The following is a 17,039-nucleotide window of genomic DNA, read 5'->3' on the forward strand; positions in this document are numbered from 1 at the left end:
TTATGGCCACTTTTGTCCACGTCATGCTCTTTAAACACACTTGAACAGACATTTCAAAAAAGGAAAATGGCATTTTCTTTAACATTGCTCCAAACAAATCTTATTTTTAAGAAAGGTTTATTGAGTTTTCGACATTTTGTAATCTTCATTCTACAAAAGTGAATTGATTCAACCCATTCCTCATGTAGGTTTAGTTACACTCACTCCTCCTGGTGCAAAAAGAGGACAGAACAGAATCACTAAAGCAATACAGATAGCAAAACTGGAGAAGACCCCTTGAATACGTCCATGCTCGGTGCATGTTACATGACAGTGGTTTCTCTCTGCATGTAAATGTGACATTCTGCTGTAAAACATTCAATGCATGGCTATGTATTGCCTCCAGACAACAACGTGCTATCATGCGGCTGTATTGCTTGTCTTGTGACTCAGTACCTGTTACTTACACGATGTGTAAGCTCAGTGTGGAAGGGCTAGACGTATAGTGCAAATGTAAAGGTGGAGGATTTCTATTTTCTGACTGCAACTACCATGCGCTTACCACATGCACCGTATATCTGCTGTCAAAGGAATATCTAATAGTGCATGTGTAATGTATACAATCCCATTTGGAGAAATTTCACACCGTTCATATACAACAGTAAACAACACATTGAACAGACTCTTACAACGATAACAAGAACTAGGCTAACATAAAAAAAATAAAAAATAAACATTTTCCACACAAAGGAAAAGCATTGTTGGTTCTCAAAGTACAATAGACATTTTGAGAGAGAGAGAGATAATCACTATTTGATTGTACTGTGAATCCTTTTTTCATTTCAGATAGTCCAGACAAGTGCTAATAAAACAAGGAAACTGGATTAGATTTAGGAATTGATCGTAAAGGGATAGTTCACCCAAAAATATAAAATTCTTTTCATTTACTCACCCTCATGTCGTTCCAAACCTGTGACCTTTTTTCTTCTGTGGAACATAAAAGAAGATCATTTGAAAATGATTTAATTGACCATAAAAATGTAAGTCAATAGGCCAGTGTCGTTTTGAGAAAATTAACTTTCCGAATTTTCACTTTTAGGTAAACTATCCCTTTCGGGATCTGAAAAGAGAGCCCCAAGATTTCCATTAAGTAAAATAACCGCTAACGTACCACCGGTGCAACAAAGAGCAAGTTTAAACACTGAATTCGGTTTGGCAGAACTGTCAAAAAACTGAAAGTTGTTGATTGTTTTTCATGTTAGTCACACACTTTTCAAAGTCTTTCCTTCATTATCACTGTATAATGACTGCTTAGTAAACACTTTCAAGGATATCTATAGGAAAGTGCCACACTTGTCAAAAGGAATACATAACAAAAATTACTTTCAAAGGAACTTCTATACAAAAGTACCTGAAATAGTAATCCATATGAGTCCGACACACATCTGAAGAGCTACTTCAGCTTTGCTTGAAGTCAAATTGACTAACTGTAGCATATAGGCAAATGCTAGATTGTACCTTAGACATGAAACGAACACATATTTTGTTAAACAAAACACAAAAAGCTTGAAAATAGCTTTGTGACATTTAACATACCATCAACAGTAGCAATCTGAGGACTTCACAGGCAAGTTTTCCCATGTGTAACGCAGGTTAGGCAGCTCAGTAGCTTTGTGTCTTTGTAACATGCAGGGCTGTACGTAGAGCTCAAAGTGAGCTGCAGCAAACTGACAAGGGCAGAAACGTGAGCAAATATGTGTTATTGCTCTGAAGTAAATCTTGTGAAGGATTGATTGAGCTTATAATTGAAATTTGTCTAAAAATGTATCTCTGTTTTCCATCGTTTTCTTTTGAAACATCTATCTTGGGTATTGTGGGCAGATCTTCAGGAGTACCAGTTGAAATATTCATACAAATGTTCTGTGACATTACTAAGGATAATCCCAAGGGATGTTGATCGAATCAGCAGGATTTGATTGTGAATTCATGGGGGATAAAAGTGCTTGCTGAAATGATAATAACAGTTTAAAAAGTACAGTCGCACAGCCTTGACATGAAATTTGACTGCTATCTAAGAGAAAAACATCGCTTGGATCAGAGGTTTGGAGTCTTTATCGTGTCCTCGTTTTTCAGTCTTTCATCAGGAGAGCTTGCTTGAGTCATCCCTTCATTTGTACACATGAGTGGGTGGAGCGTTGGTGTAAACGTGGTGCTTTACACAAGTATCAACACCAAAATAGTGCTAAAAACATGACATCTATCACAAATGAGAAGGGAAACCGCACAGTCAATCCTCCCTGGTTTGCATTTAGGATTCGATCCATGAGTAATTGGTGTGGGCATGAGTTTAGGCAGAGGTTGGATGAAGAAAGAGGCAAATATCCCTCTCAGATTGGAGTAGGTCTGTGCCTGGGTGGATTGAGGATTTCACACAGCCAGGGGTCCACGATGAGATTTGTTCTTGGAGTTCGCTGCCTCATTAGTGACCCCTTGCTCGTCCAGGTTGATGTTGCTGGTGGACGCATGGTGAGTCAAAGGATCCCGCCCATGACGATAGACGTCAAGGTATAACAGACCTAACAGACAGGACAGAGAGAGTCCACATGAGAAGAAACAGATGAGAGCAGGTTGAAATAAAGAAGACAAATAAAGACGTCATGAAGGAAGTTGTGGAGGGTAAAATAATAATGGGATTGTGGAAAAGTGGTTTAGAAAGAAATGAAATATAGAGGAACTAAAAGAACCTCACTGGACCTTTTCCCCCAAATTGGAGCATCTCTTGGAGATCAATGTTAAAGTTTCTCCAGGAACAGACTGCTTTTGCTTCAAACTTTTTGCTATTTTCACAAGACGGTTGGTCAAAATGTCCATCATGCAAACCAAGACACTTTTATCCATTGTTCTTTAAGATTTCTATGAACTGAAATGTCTTGCATTGAATATTCACCATGCATCCTGAGTAAATGATGAAAAGGCTCTTTTAACCCAAAGAGGTCAAAAGGCAAATCCATAAAGAATCTCACTGATGATAAAAGTGAATGGCAAAAAGGAAGACACTTCTTTGTGAATCCATGACCTCTGTGCATTGCCTTTCAACTTTCTCCATACCTATTCGTCAATGTGAACAGGACACGAGTCCTCATCTGTCCATTCCACAGACATCCAGGAAGATAGAGAGAAAGAGGGATGGGAGATGATGGAAGGAAAAACAGAGACAGAAAAGAGAGAGAACACAGCACATTTACAACACATCAAGAGAATCAACCAGCCATCCACAGAAAATGAGTTGGATTGAGAGAGGAGAAACTCGATGCTTTGAGATAATGAGAGAAGCTGATGGTAGCCAGGGTCATTTTGAGGAAACAAAAAAAATCCACTGCACTTTCACCGGAAACTTTTATGTTTAATCAACAGGAGGTTCAAGCCAAAAGTGATTTTCATTTTCAAGCACTATTAAAATGAGTAAAAACATGTAAAAAGAGAAATAAATAAATAAATGTATACATTATATATTATATTACAAATAGATAATACATAAATTAATTAATAAATAAAAGTTTCAATTTACTGAATTTGACCTTTTCATTCATTTGCAAATCATAAGATTAATCACAATTTATTCTACTGAAAAAAATGTCAACTTAATAGAAAATACCGGTAAATACAAATATGTTCCAGATAACATTTACACATATTGATAAAATTATGTACAATATAAATGACTCTTTTTACACAAAAATGCACAGCTGCCTATATATTTCATAAAGAGGGTCCTTTGCAAGGGATCACTATATTAATGCAAGTTACATGTCCTAATAATGGCAAATGTCCACTGTCCGTCTATGTGTAAACTGCTTGTTATTTACTGTTATTGTGAAGCGTCCTTGAGCTTGGGAAAGGCGCTATATAAATTAAACTTATTATTATTATTATTATAATACTTTTCGGGCCAATTTTATATTTTAGACTATGTAGTAGTCACAACGACTAAAAATATGATGATGACGATGCTGATTGTGTGTAAGAATCATATTTTACTATCACACATCTCAAGTGAAAAGCTTCATTGGTGTCCTTCCAGAGAGAATGCTTTCTCTGGATGACAGTAACCAAGAGTTGGGGATTAGTATGCTGGCAAAAGAGGGAGGATGAGCAGAAAAATGAAGTGATGAACATAGAAATGAAAGGAGACGCAAAGCTACTTTGAGCTGGCAGACACTGAACATGAACTTAGCTATTAGTATGACCCAGAGAGATAGAAACAAGTCATACATGATATAAACTCACACATACACATAAACACACACAAAAGAGGGGGGATAAAGGGCATGGCCACCGTACCAATTAATGCTACACAAAATTACAGCAGGGTCAAAGAAAGGGCGTGCATGAGCAGAGAAAGCCAATAGTGTTTTAGAGCAAGTTGCTGTTTTAAAAGGGACACCTTGAAACCGCCTCACCCAATCCCTTCCAATCAGAAAGTCCATGTTCGAGAGGTTGCCACTCACCAGTGAATCGGCCATCAGGAGGCTGCTCATTGTCCAGGCCTGTCATACAGTGGGTGTCAGACTGCCCCTGATTGTTATTGTCAAACTCTGGACAAGGCACCTCGCTCCTCCTGCGCCCACCTGCAAGCGAGGTCAGAGGTCAAACAAGAGCAGCCGAGGCAGGGCAGAGCAGCCGAGTGGAGAACAGAGGTGAAGGGTCAGAGCAATGGGGTGCAGGATGCTACTCGGCAGCCATTTAGTGATGGCTGCGGTTGATGGATGCAAACATACTCATGTGGAAGCAGAGCGGATGCGATCGGCGCGTGCACGAGAACACAACTGACGAACACTGTGACACTCATTTCCGCACATTAGTAAGCATTCAACACATTAAGTAAGAAACAGATGAAAATGTATATGCAAAAAGGGAATTAGTTAAAAGAAAACTCTAAAAGCAAAACCTCAATCCCTTATATGAATTTGTTTGAAAGAATTTATAGCATTAGTACAAATGCACACTCATAAACATTAAAATAAATAAAATAATAGGTAGAAGCTGGATACTGGATATGTCTTTAAAATTCAGATGCCAAATGTGCTTGTATGTGGGCTGATTAAACAAAACATGAAAACCGAAACTACATTCGCCTTAAATGAGTCATGTGATATTTATATTTGTAGTGAGCAACCTTTGGCCCACCTGCAAACACAAGTTCATCAAGCAGGTGTGTGGGCAGATTTAAAGCTCTTGTCTTGTGGTAGAAGTACCACCTACATTGCAGTGTTTTTTCTCTCCTTAATCTAGTGTACAGTGCCGTGATAAGTATAGCCAATAGCTGAGGTTACAATTACCATGTTCTTTTGTGGGAGATGCACAATCTTCCTCAGTCACATCATTTCCCTGAAGAAGAAAATACACGGTTGAATAAATAATAAATATATTAAAAAGAATAGCTGGGTTTTAGATGTTTGAATGTTTCACCTCTGAATCCTGTTCTTCAAGAATGGCAGCCACAAAGTTATGCCCTTTTGCCTCATTGGGGATTTCCTGCGGACACATGTAAATATGGTGTCTGTAAGACACACAAAATGATTTGCACAAACATCTCTTGGCATACAAATGTGTACATTTTTTAATTTGTTTGTAATTTTTAAAAACTGTTTAATAGAGTGTGGCAAGCAGGATGAGACAGAGGGACCGTGAGAACGGTGCAGCCCTCTGCCTCGTCCCGCTTTCCACATAGAGATTCACAAAAAACTATTTCTAGCAAATAAAATAGGCAAGGCAAGTTTATTTGTAGCACATTTCACCCACAATAGTGTTTTACATAACAGGGGTTTAAAAATAATCATTAAATAATAAATAGAAATGAATGCCTCTATCATTGAAATGCAGGTGCTCAACAAACTATAGAGGACGTTCAAGTAAAAAAAAAAAACAACTCTAGAGTGCAACACTCACTGTACAAATATAAATGTAACTTTATTTCTTTTCAAAAATCATTGATTTTAAAGAAATAGTTACATTTATGTTTGAAAAGTGAGTGTTGCACTCGTTTTTAGAGCGGCCCTTTTTAATTGTATTAATTTCCATAATTTTTCCAGGCCTGGAAATCATTATTTTAAAATGATCAGATATATTTAGATTTTTCATTAGCCTGGAAACCTGGATATTAACCACTAGGCTACACCACTACTGCTCAGGAGGTAAAAACTATAATATCAGCATCAACTAAAGCATCTAAAAATAACAAACAAAAGAACTGTCCTGCTTCCATGCCTTCTAACTGACTTACCTCACCCTCATGTTGGGAAGGGGCTCGGCTCTCTGCTGGGGTCTCCTCTCCCTCGGCCCCAGCCATGTAGGATCCGGACATTGAAGAGAGTGTGTCGGTGCTAATCTGAGAGTGCTGGCTATGAGAGGACGCCATTGACATCACAGACTGGGCCAGGCTGCTGCTTACTGGGTCTAAAGAGAGAAGAAAGAGGAAGACAAACAAATGTAAATTGGTGAGCTCTGATCTGATGTGTGTTTCAGTGAGTTAGATTTAGTTCACTGAAAAGCTGTACCCTCTGGGGAGGTGATCGTGGAGGAGAGAGGGGTGCCGTTGCAGGAGGACTGATCTATGGCCCCCGAGGATGACAGAGTGAGGTTGTCACTTTCAGGAGTCACTCCAGACTGCAGGACAATACAAACATAATGATAATCAGATTGCTGTGATGACACTGTGTAATAAATATGGAGGTAAACGCTATAATACTGCAAGTATTATATAACATAGTTGTCAAATTATATATATATATATACAGTGAGAAAAATAAGTATTTGAACACCCTGCTATTTTGCAAGTTCTCCCACTTAGAAATCATGGAGGGGTCGGAAATTGTCATCCTAGGTGCATGTCCACTGTGAGAGACATAATCAAAAAAAAAATCCAGAAATCACAATGTATGATTTTTTAACTATTTATTTGTATGATATAGCTGCAAATAAGTATTTGAACACCTGAGAAAATCAATGTTAATATTTGGTACAGTAGCCTTTGTTTGCAATTACAGAGGTCAAACGTTTCCTGTAGTTTTTCACCAGGTTTGCACACACTGGAGGAGGGATTTTGGCCCACTCCTCCACACAGATCTTCTCTAGATCAGTCAGGTTTCTGGCCTGTCGCTGAGAAACACAGAGTTTGAGCTCCCTCCAAAGATTCTCTATTGGGTTTAGGTCTGGAGACTGGCTAGGCCACGCCAGAACCTTGATATGCTTCTTACAGAGCCACTCCTTGGTTATCCTGGCTGTGTGCTTCGGGTCATTGTCATGTTGGAAGACCCAGCCTCGACCCATCTTCAATGCTCTAACTGAGGGAAGGAGGCCCCTGAATACATGGCCCCGGTCATTCTCTCCTTAATACAGTGCAGTCGCCCTGTCCCATGTGCAGAAAAACACCCCCAAAGCATGATGCTACCACCCCCATGCTTCACAGTAGGGATGGTGTTCTTGGGATGGTACTCATCATTCTTCTTCCTCCAAACACGTTTAGTGGAATTATGACCAAAAAGTTATATTTTGGTCTCATCTGACCACATGACTTTCTCCCATGACTCCTCTGGATCATCCAAATGGTCATTGGCAAACTTAAGACGGGCCTGGACAAGTGCTGGTTTAAGCAGGGGAACCTTCCGTGCCATGCATGATTTCAAACCATGACGTCTTAGTGTATTACCAACAGTAACCTTGGAAACGGTGGTCCCAGCTCTTTTCAGGTCATTGACCAGCTCCTCCTGTGTAGTTCTGGGCTGATTTCTCACCTTTCTTAGGATCATTGAGACCCCAAGATCTTGCATGGAGCCCCAGTCCAAAGGAAGATTGACAGTCATGTTTAGCTTCTTCCATTTTCTAATGATTGCTCCAACAGTGGACCTTTTTTCCCCAAGCTGCTTGGCAATTTCCCCGTAGCCCTTTCCAGCCTTGTGGAGGTGTACAATTTTGTCTCTAGTGTCTTTGGACAGCTCTTTGGTCTTGGCCATGTTAGTAGTTGGATTCTTACTAATTGTATGGGGTGGACAGGTGTCTTTATGCAGCTAACAACCTCAAACAGGTCCATCTAATTTAGGATAATAAATGGAGTGGAGGTGGACATTTTAAAGGCAGACTAACAGGTCTTTGAGGGTCAGAATTCTAGCTGATAGACAGGTGTTAAAATACTTATTTGCAGCTGTATCATACAAATAAATAGTTAAAAAAATCATACATTGTGATTTCTGGATTTTTTTTTTTTTAGATTGTCTGTCACAGTGGACATGCACCTACGATGACAATTTCAGACCCCTCCATGATTTCCAAGTGGGAGAACTTGAAAAATAGCAGGGTGTTCAAATACTTATTTTCCTCACTGTATATATATATATATATATATATATATATATATATATATATATATATATATATATATATATATATATATATATATATATATATATATATATATATATATATATATATATATATATATATATATATATATATATATATATATATATATATATATATATATAATTATATTAGAATTACAGAGAGCAAAGTTATACCTATATATTGTTGAATGACATTGATAATAAGAAGAAATGTTTCTTGTGCACAAAATTAGCATATTAGAATGATTCTTAAAGCATCATGCGATACTGAAAACTAGAGTAATGATACAGAAATTTCAGCTTTGCCATCACAGGAATAAATTACATTATAAAATATATAAAAATTATTTGAAATCATGATAATATTTAAAAAATACTATGTTTTTTACTGTATTTTTGATTAAATAAATACAGCTCTGGTGAGCATAAAAAACATCTTTCAAAAACATAAAAATATAACAATAAAAAAATAAAATAAAATCAAGTCAAGTCAACTTTATTTATATAGCGCTTTAAACAATGTAGATTGTTTCAAAGCAGCTTTACAGTGTTAAACAGGAATATAATATGTATAAAAATATAATATGTATAAAATAAATGTATAAATGTTTGAGATGCTTGTACCTCTTGCTGTTCTACATGCAGTTTTCTCCTGCACGTTTGCACTTCAGACTCACTGCATGACTTCTCATCCTCTTCCTCAGGCAGCACTGAAGAATTCTGGGAGAGGGATCTAGAGAGTTCCCGGAACACACGATTAGCAAGGACTTACTTCTCTGCCTGGTTCTTCAGTCCATAATTTAACTTTCAAGAAAAGCCGTATGTACCCAGCAAATGTTTTGTAGACATTCATTTAAAAAAAAAAATTCAGTAATACCAAAATACTACTCCATTCAACCTTGACTTAGGTCTCACTCACTTAGAACCACTCTTCTTGTGTTTCCCATTCTGGCTGGAGTTGACAGAGTGTTCTAGTGGAGAGAGGGAGCGCACGGGCGTGTGGTGGCTTTCACTGCCATATGTGGGCGCAGATCCAGAAACATGGCCCCTGGTGAGGCCCTGAAGTGGTGGAGCAGATGGCGACGGGTTCAGGGGCCCATTCAAAGCCTCTAACAGGGACACAGCTTCATAGCCTGGTGGGATGTGCTCGGATGCCTGTAGAAAATATGCATGTGGCCATGAACAGCAGTACAGTTTGGAAGCATTACATCATTTTCATCTTTAGTATGAATAGACGGTGCATACAGATGGCATTAAAGTACTCCAATTATGCTTTTTCTAATATTACCTTTCATGCAGTATGTAATATAGCTGTTTGTGAATGTAAAATGTCTGCAAAGTTTTAAAGATAACAGTGCACAACAAATAAAGTTATTGTCTCCTAATAGAAAGAATCAACAATTTGCATATTGCCAGTCTTCATTGGTTCCCCGCGAAAGACATCTTCTTTGACAACATGTCAAGGAGATGCTGTTTTCAGTGCTGCAAATCCACTTTGCATGCACTTCAAATATGTGAAAAACCGACATCATTGTTAGCATCACTGAGTATCAAGCACTGAGCACTCCAGAGGCTGACAGTGGTAGCCCAATCACAACAGACTGGGCCGTCTGACCAATCACAGCAGAGTAAAGGACTCTTCGAGAAATGAGGTGACGTGCAATGTATATTATGAGAAAATGTAAGTGTTTTTTGACCTTGGGTGCACGTAAAAATTCAAAATCAAGAACCTTTAATTTAGCATAATAGAGGCATTTTAAAATGTGCATCTAACTTACATCAGAGAGAGTCTGACTACTTAAACAACTGAAGTTAATACTCGTAACAAGGTTTTATGTACTCGCGTTTAGCTCTAGGAATATATTTATTTTGGACACTTGATCAGCTATTTTCAGTTTTTGACATAATCGATGAGTCTAAATAAAGCCAATTCAAATCCCTGGCTGCATTTATTTAGCTTTAAATATATTTGAATATATATGAATGTGTATGAACACTGTGGACCAAATGTAGTGTTACCGAGTGCTCATCTGAGTCTGACGTCTGCGAGGTGATGACAGGGTTGAATCCAGTAGGTGTGAGCGGGCTCAGTTTTTTCCTCATCGCTCGAATTTGAAGCAGGGCACGAAATGCTAAAATTTTAAACGAGTCAAATATTTTATCAGAAACAATACAAACAAAGATAAACATCTTGAATCAATGTCTTTTGCTAAAAAATTGCATCAACTAGCATGAATACAGGCCCGTTTACACCAAGGATGACTATAATGTTAACGATACAGATAGTTTTAAAAATCATTTTAAATTTGAAAGAATAGCAGAGTCCACACCACAACTATAACGATAACAGCAGAGGAATAATATTGTTGGAATCACACAATTTTTCCAGCTGATGAATGATAAAAAAGTTTAAACAGCCTATCAGAATCCATCCTGCTTTAAGGAGAGCATTTAAAGCGGGAGAAGACATATAGTATGCTAATATAGTTATCGGTATAGTTATCTTTATAGTTATTGTTCTTAGTGTAAATGGTCCTTACGTCCAGTATTTCATTCAATGAAATATCAACCAAAACATTCATGTATGAGACACTAAACACAAATATAATCTAAGCAATATTATATTTTAAATTTAATAATCTCAATCAGAGTCCTGTTGAATGAGTCCGGTACAGGGGTTGGTGCTTACGTAGTCGACAGATGGGGCAACAGTTGGCCTGGTAACGCAGTGTGTCTGCACAGGCGTTGCACAGGCACAGGTGTCTGCAGGGCAGGATAAGTGTGTCCCGCACGTCTGACAAACACACCACACATTCAGCGCTGTTGTCGCTAATCTCATCTTCAGCCACCTGTAAATGTGAGTGCGCCATTTTTTACATTATAAAACCAATTAATGAATTAAAGCTTAAAAGTGACAGATGTTGTCAGTTTAAATTGATGTGGAGATTCTATAAGAGTGGTAACAACTACATCACAGGGAAGAAAAACTACTGGAAGTTTAATAAAACAAATGTTTTATTCAGTTACTATATTAATCATTTTGGTAATATAAATCATTCCACTGTCTTTGAGTCTGTTTTTTGTGAAGTGGATGATAATGTACCTTTGATTCTTGACTGTTGTATTTGTTCTCTATGCCGTAGATCTCCTGCAGCAGGTAACTGACACCATCCACCTAAAATAAAATTATGATAAGCTTAAGAGGTTTATTGAAAACTTGCCAATTAGCAACGCCAAAAGCCATTTAATGGGCTGACTCTCTGATTTCATGGTTCTTTTTCTTCTTCTAAGCTATAAGATGTCTAAGATTTATAATTACATACCACTTGTTTCTGTTTCAGAGGTTTCACACAATAACTTCCATCCATATGCTAGGAGAAAAAGACAGCAATATTATACAATCACTAGTCATCACAGTACATTTATTTTTGTCAGACAAACTAAACTGGTTTTAATTACGCTCAAAAGTTATCTAATATGACTGAATCAACCCGATTACCTTGATGATCATTTTAAGGGTTAGAACAGGGAAAAAAATAGTACAACTGCACGCTTTAACTGTGTTTAGTTCAGTCAGCAAGGATGCATTAAATTGATCAAAAGTGACAGTAAAGACTTAAAAAAAATTCCAAATCAATGCGGTTCATTTGAACTTATTCGTCAAAAAATGCTGAAAAATGTATCACGGTTTCTACAAAAATGTTAAGCAGTTTAACTGTTCAAAGAAAGCACCAAAGCACCAAATCAGCATATTAAAATTATTTCTAAAGAATCATGTGACACTGAAGACTGGAGTAATGGCTATTAAAATTCACAGGAATAAATTACAGTTTATGTATTCAAATATAAAGCAGTTATTTTAAATTTGAATAATATAAAATAAAAGCAGCCTTGTTGATCTTCTTTCCAAAACATTAAAAAAATAAATCTTAACGACCACAAACATTTGAATAGTAGTGTAAAATATAAAATACATTTAAAATAAAAATACATCATTTACATATTTTTTTTTAAACAAAAAAAACATACCTTCTCAAAGGATGCAAGGAGAACATGGGAGTGTCCTAAGTGTTCTGCACAACAACAAACAAGGTCCAAGATATTTACATATATATATTTCTCCATATATAATATATTATATCCAATTACATCCAACTCACCATCTCCCTCATCCACTACTGCTTGTACAACCATGGGGTAGATGTCTTTATCCATGTCAAACAAAAGCTGTGTAACAATAAACCACAATACCAAAGTGCTGTAAGGACATGCATTATGAATTGCTCAATGATTTCTTTAATGAGACGGATTAGGACTAATTCAATCTGACCTATTTTACCCGTTATCCAAAAAATGCAAAAACACATGAGGACACAAAAGGACATAGCTAGCAGATGTGTTACCTCCTCATCTGCCCATTCTGATAAGTTGACGTAATGAGAGGGCAGACAGAACTGTTGGCAGACGCCACGTTTGAAATGCACTGTCTCTGACTGCAGAGAGCTGTCCTGCGGCAAGTATCTGTCAACAACACACAATGAACAGAGTGATAAAACCCAAGCTTTGATGTCATTTCCCAACTTGCTGCTCTTCGATCAACTGGTAAAGGCTGAGCTTGAAGTGTTTTATTAATAAATATAAATAAAGGAATATCCAGTGTGTCGAATGCCTAACTTACATTGGCACACCATTGTGAAACTCCTCAATGGCTTGGTAGTATATAGTGATGGCAACTTGTGTGTCGGCATCAAAGGTAAACTCAATATTGTAGCAGCTGTGGCTTTTCCCAACTTCCTGTCCAGGAAGCTTCATGTCTTCACTACATCTGCAGTCAGAAAGAAATAATATATTTAATAAATGTAACATCAATTTTGTTTACAACTAACTATAAAATGTGTTAATATCTAAACTGTAAAAAGGCCCATGTCTTGCTAATATGCACCAAAAAAGTTACAGAATTAATTTGATTAATTAATATGCATTTAAAGATTTTAAAAAATGTTTCTCATCCAATAAAACTGATGGCCCATCCTGTAACCAAAAAAGCAGGCTGCGAATCAAGGTTCATGGCTGTTAACGTAACTAAATCCTGCTTTCTATTTAAAAAAGGGACAATCCCTTCAACATGTCCGATCCAAATGTCCTGTTTTAACAAATACGTCAATACAGGAAAGAAAACTGCACACAACACGTGATCGATAAAAAATCTCACCGGACAAGTCGCAGAGTGTCTTTACGGATGTTGATGAGACTGCGGAGGGTCTTGACCGGCTCTTGAGGAGGAGGAGCATTGTACGGGAACTACAATCACAATCACAACACAATAAACACTAAGCATTTGCCATCTTTTATCAGCACGCATATCTGATACTAACATATGATCTCTCAGAAAATTGAAAAATAACTTACACAACAAATAACAACAAATCCACATTACAATAAATATGACGTACACTGATCTCCAAACAAGCTGTTGTGTCAATACATATGTGTGTGTGTGTTTCCTCTGGAAAAATGTTTTGCACAGGCATGCCCACGTGCCAGAGAGGCATTGCGCGTGTACGTGTGTGGGTCAACACTGGGTGAGCCTGTTGCCTCCCCCCCCCTCCTGGGAGTTCAGACTGAATGTGGCTCTCTGTATTACTTGCGGTAAGCCGTTGCTTAAATCCACAGCATCACTAGCCTGTCTGCTTAGAGACGGGCCCAGCAGCTAATGCACATAGTGTAAATAAAAGACCCACAGCATACAGAAATTCATGTATGCATTCATCATGAAGCACACAATACAGCACACATACATATCAGGATAATGCTCTGGATGCAACGCAATATACTGCAAGGGCAGCTACACAATTACATGAGACATTGGGCCAGATTTACACATAGACACATATAATCCTGTGAATTATAGAAGCTTCCACCAACATATACAAATTTACATGATTAAACTAGCATGAATATCCAGTTAAAGTAACAGTTCTAAGCAGACCTCATAACGGCTCAAATATGAGTCATGAGGAAAATATATATTTCAAAATAAATGTATGAATTTGTAAATGTATGAATTATGCATTATTAATTCATCTTATATTCATGTAATATTAAACATGAAGATATTTTTTAAAAAGTTGTTAATAAAATAAAATCTTTTAAAATATAAAAATCATATATAGTAATATAAATATTTTTTTTTTAATTATTTGTAAAATATCTGTAATTTATATGTAATGTAATCAAATGAGTCATGGGGCATTCTGTTTTTGATCATTTCTGGAAATGAGATCACACAAGGTAAGATCAATGAATAGAGCAGAGTCAGTGGTTACATGACCTCCTATTATCTGTCAAAAATAACCACATCTAATCTATATGTTACCAGGAATGGAAATGTAATCTTACCACTACTGGTCTGTTGCCTAGGAAGTTGAGGTCAGTGTTTTCTCCAAAGAGGTAGCCTTCAGGATGAGTTGAATCAAACTTCTCTCCTCCCATAATAAAATGGCTAGCAAAATAATTCCCTGCATGACAACAAACAGATCAAATGTTACAGATATTGATAAATTAAATAATGTACATTTGTCACACACAATAACACATATAGTCAAATGTAGAGTGTTCCAAAGAGTTCATCATTTAATTTCAACTTGATTTGCCTCACCAATCTACAGTCTAAGCGCTGTAAAAATGTTTTATTTAAAACATAAACATTTTATTTACGGTAACATTGCGTTGTAACAAATTAACTGGTTTTACAATTTCATTATTTGACTGAATTAACCTGACTACATTGTATTACACAAACACCAAGTCATTTTAGCTTTCAAATGAGGTAGAAATGGCTCTTTAAGGTAACAGGTGCACATTTAACTGTTTTAGCAACATGTTGACTACTAAATGATGTAGAAAACGATAAATAGATGCTAAAACCTCCATTGCCCTAGAGTGATGTCTGGACACAAGACAATTGAAAGGTTTATAAATTAAGACAGATATAGTAGACTGGAGAACCAATAGATTAAAGAAAGACAAGCTCAAGGGCAGACAGAGGATATAGGCAACCGCCATGGGAAGATACAAGGGTAGATAGATGAACAAGCTTGAAACTGGAGCAGAAGGTAGCAAAAATCAAGCACAAGTCCCAGGCTGCATGTATAGCGTATCTGGTTACTTGGTTAACAGTCCGACATTCATCTTCTCAAATATCTAAAGATTTGTAAAACAATCATTATAAAACTAGCTTGATAAGTGCTGCATTTTCTAAACATACAGGAAAATCATCTTATCTGAAAATGAACGTAGTAAGTTAATGTATTAGGTTAGCAGAAGCTATGTAAACCACATCACGATAAATTCCTTTTACCTACAGTGCTGTTTCAGATTGGGGTGAGAAATCATGGAGACGTTTGCTCTAATTCTGGTGTATTTCAGTAGACACACAGCACCACTGAGAATGACGAGCCCCATATCAATATAAAGGCAAGCGTCTATGGGCCTACTGTGCTACTCAGATACTTGCTGACCAAGAAACAGTGGGTGGTGGCCCTGTCCTCTTGGAGTTAAAATGGGCTCTCGCATTTCTACTGCAAGAAAAATATTGAACTAAATGCAACAAGCTAATTTGATCTTAAATGCTATTTTTTATATAGGCCTACAATTTTCCAATATTTAGCCCATGAAAGAGCAGGCCTATAAAATCTGAACAAGCTTGGGGTTCTCTATTGGGCTCAACAGTTCATTTATTTATATATATATATATATATATATGTTAATATAGCCTAATATAAGAATTGAATTATAATAATACGATATATTAATACAATACAGCCTAGTAGCCTATAATATATGTTTAATATATAAATTGTATTATTTTCTCACCGGATTTGGGTGGGTATCTGTAAACAGAACTGGATGGTATATCGACCTCCTCCACTCCTGCATTCTGACGGCTTGTCAAAGCTCCCATTTCAAATAGCTAAAATTAAAATTTCACTGAATGAATTAAATCCTACTGCTGCAGCGTCTTCTGTAGTTTGAACATCTCCTTCTTCGCGCAAAAGCCCGTAATTTTGCCCTTCGTTTTTATATTTTTGGCCATGGACAGGATTAGTTGGTCCTCTTAATGCCCTGTAAGCTCTGTACAGAGTGCCTCGTTGTTTTGTCTGCAGACACAAGCTGCTTTTTGCGTCCTGCAGACTGAAGCCCTATTATACGGCTGTCTCTGTCTCCGTGGTCGGCATCCTTGGCCAAGTTGAAAAGCGGAGTGAGATGCTCTCTATATGACACAGTTTCTGGGTATGTTTATCATCCCTGTTTCCTCTGTTCTCCGAGCGCTTGAGCGATGGGATGCAGTTGCGTCTCAGTGATGTAGAAACAGAACGAGGGTAGAACGGCAGTGGGCACGAGCCAAGTGTCTAAATGGGCGGGGTTTAGAGGACCGGATGTTGATTATTTGCATATTAACAAATAAAAACATAACAAGAGAAATGTTCTTTTACAGTAGCCGAACGAACAACATTTTATTAAGCATAGCTTAGCGCATGGCCTACCTATTAATGAGATTCATATGTAAATGTTAATAATGTATATGCTATTTTAAAAAAAAATATCCCTAAGCATTTATCAATTGTGAAGCATTAGAATATAATTTTAACCCAATTCTCG

At 37.1% G+C, this 17,039-nt stretch overlaps 1 protein-coding gene across 9 annotated transcripts; it reads right to left on the reverse strand.

Annotated features, from left to right (window-relative positions):
• Positions 1 to 81: 81 nt before the first annotated feature.
• On the reverse strand, positions 82 to 16,761 carry rnf157 (ring finger protein 157). 9 transcript variants are annotated; one of them, XR_013818658.1, is made up of 23 exons: positions 16,254 to 16,761; positions 14,778 to 14,896; positions 13,591 to 13,679; positions 13,057 to 13,203; positions 12,782 to 12,899; positions 12,539 to 12,605; positions 12,408 to 12,451; positions 11,702 to 11,749; positions 11,482 to 11,553; positions 11,068 to 11,227; positions 10,398 to 10,510; positions 9,298 to 9,533; positions 9,003 to 9,111; positions 6,537 to 6,645; positions 6,263 to 6,435; positions 5,449 to 5,514; positions 5,319 to 5,367; positions 4,488 to 4,607; positions 3,088 to 3,122; positions 1,576 to 2,555; positions 1,391 to 1,497; positions 932 to 966; positions 109 to 841 (listed from the first exon to the last, which is right to left on the reverse strand). XR_013818658.1 is itself a non-coding variant. In XM_079845876.1 (20 exons), exons 1-19 carry the CDS (start codon positions 16,339 to 16,341, stop codon positions 3,088 to 3,090), a joined length of 1,962 nt encoding a protein of 653 aa, XP_079702002.1. In that variant the 5' UTR covers positions 16,342 to 16,761; the 3' UTR covers positions 109 to 2,555. The 9 variants fall into 9 exon arrangements, 3 of the variants coding, with proteins under 3 accessions (XP_079702001.1, XP_079702002.1, XP_079702003.1); XR_013818661.1 differs by having other exon boundaries at positions 2,927 to 3,122; positions 16,254 to 16,755; XR_013818657.1 differs by lacking the exon at positions 1,391 to 1,497.
• Between the last annotated feature and the right edge of the window lie 278 nt (positions 16,762 to 17,039).

Source organism: Gobio gobio (assembly GCF_949357685.1).
Source record: "Gobio gobio genome assembly, chromosome: 20".
Lineage (NCBI taxonomy): Eukaryota > Metazoa > Chordata > Actinopteri > Cypriniformes > Gobionidae > Gobio > Gobio gobio.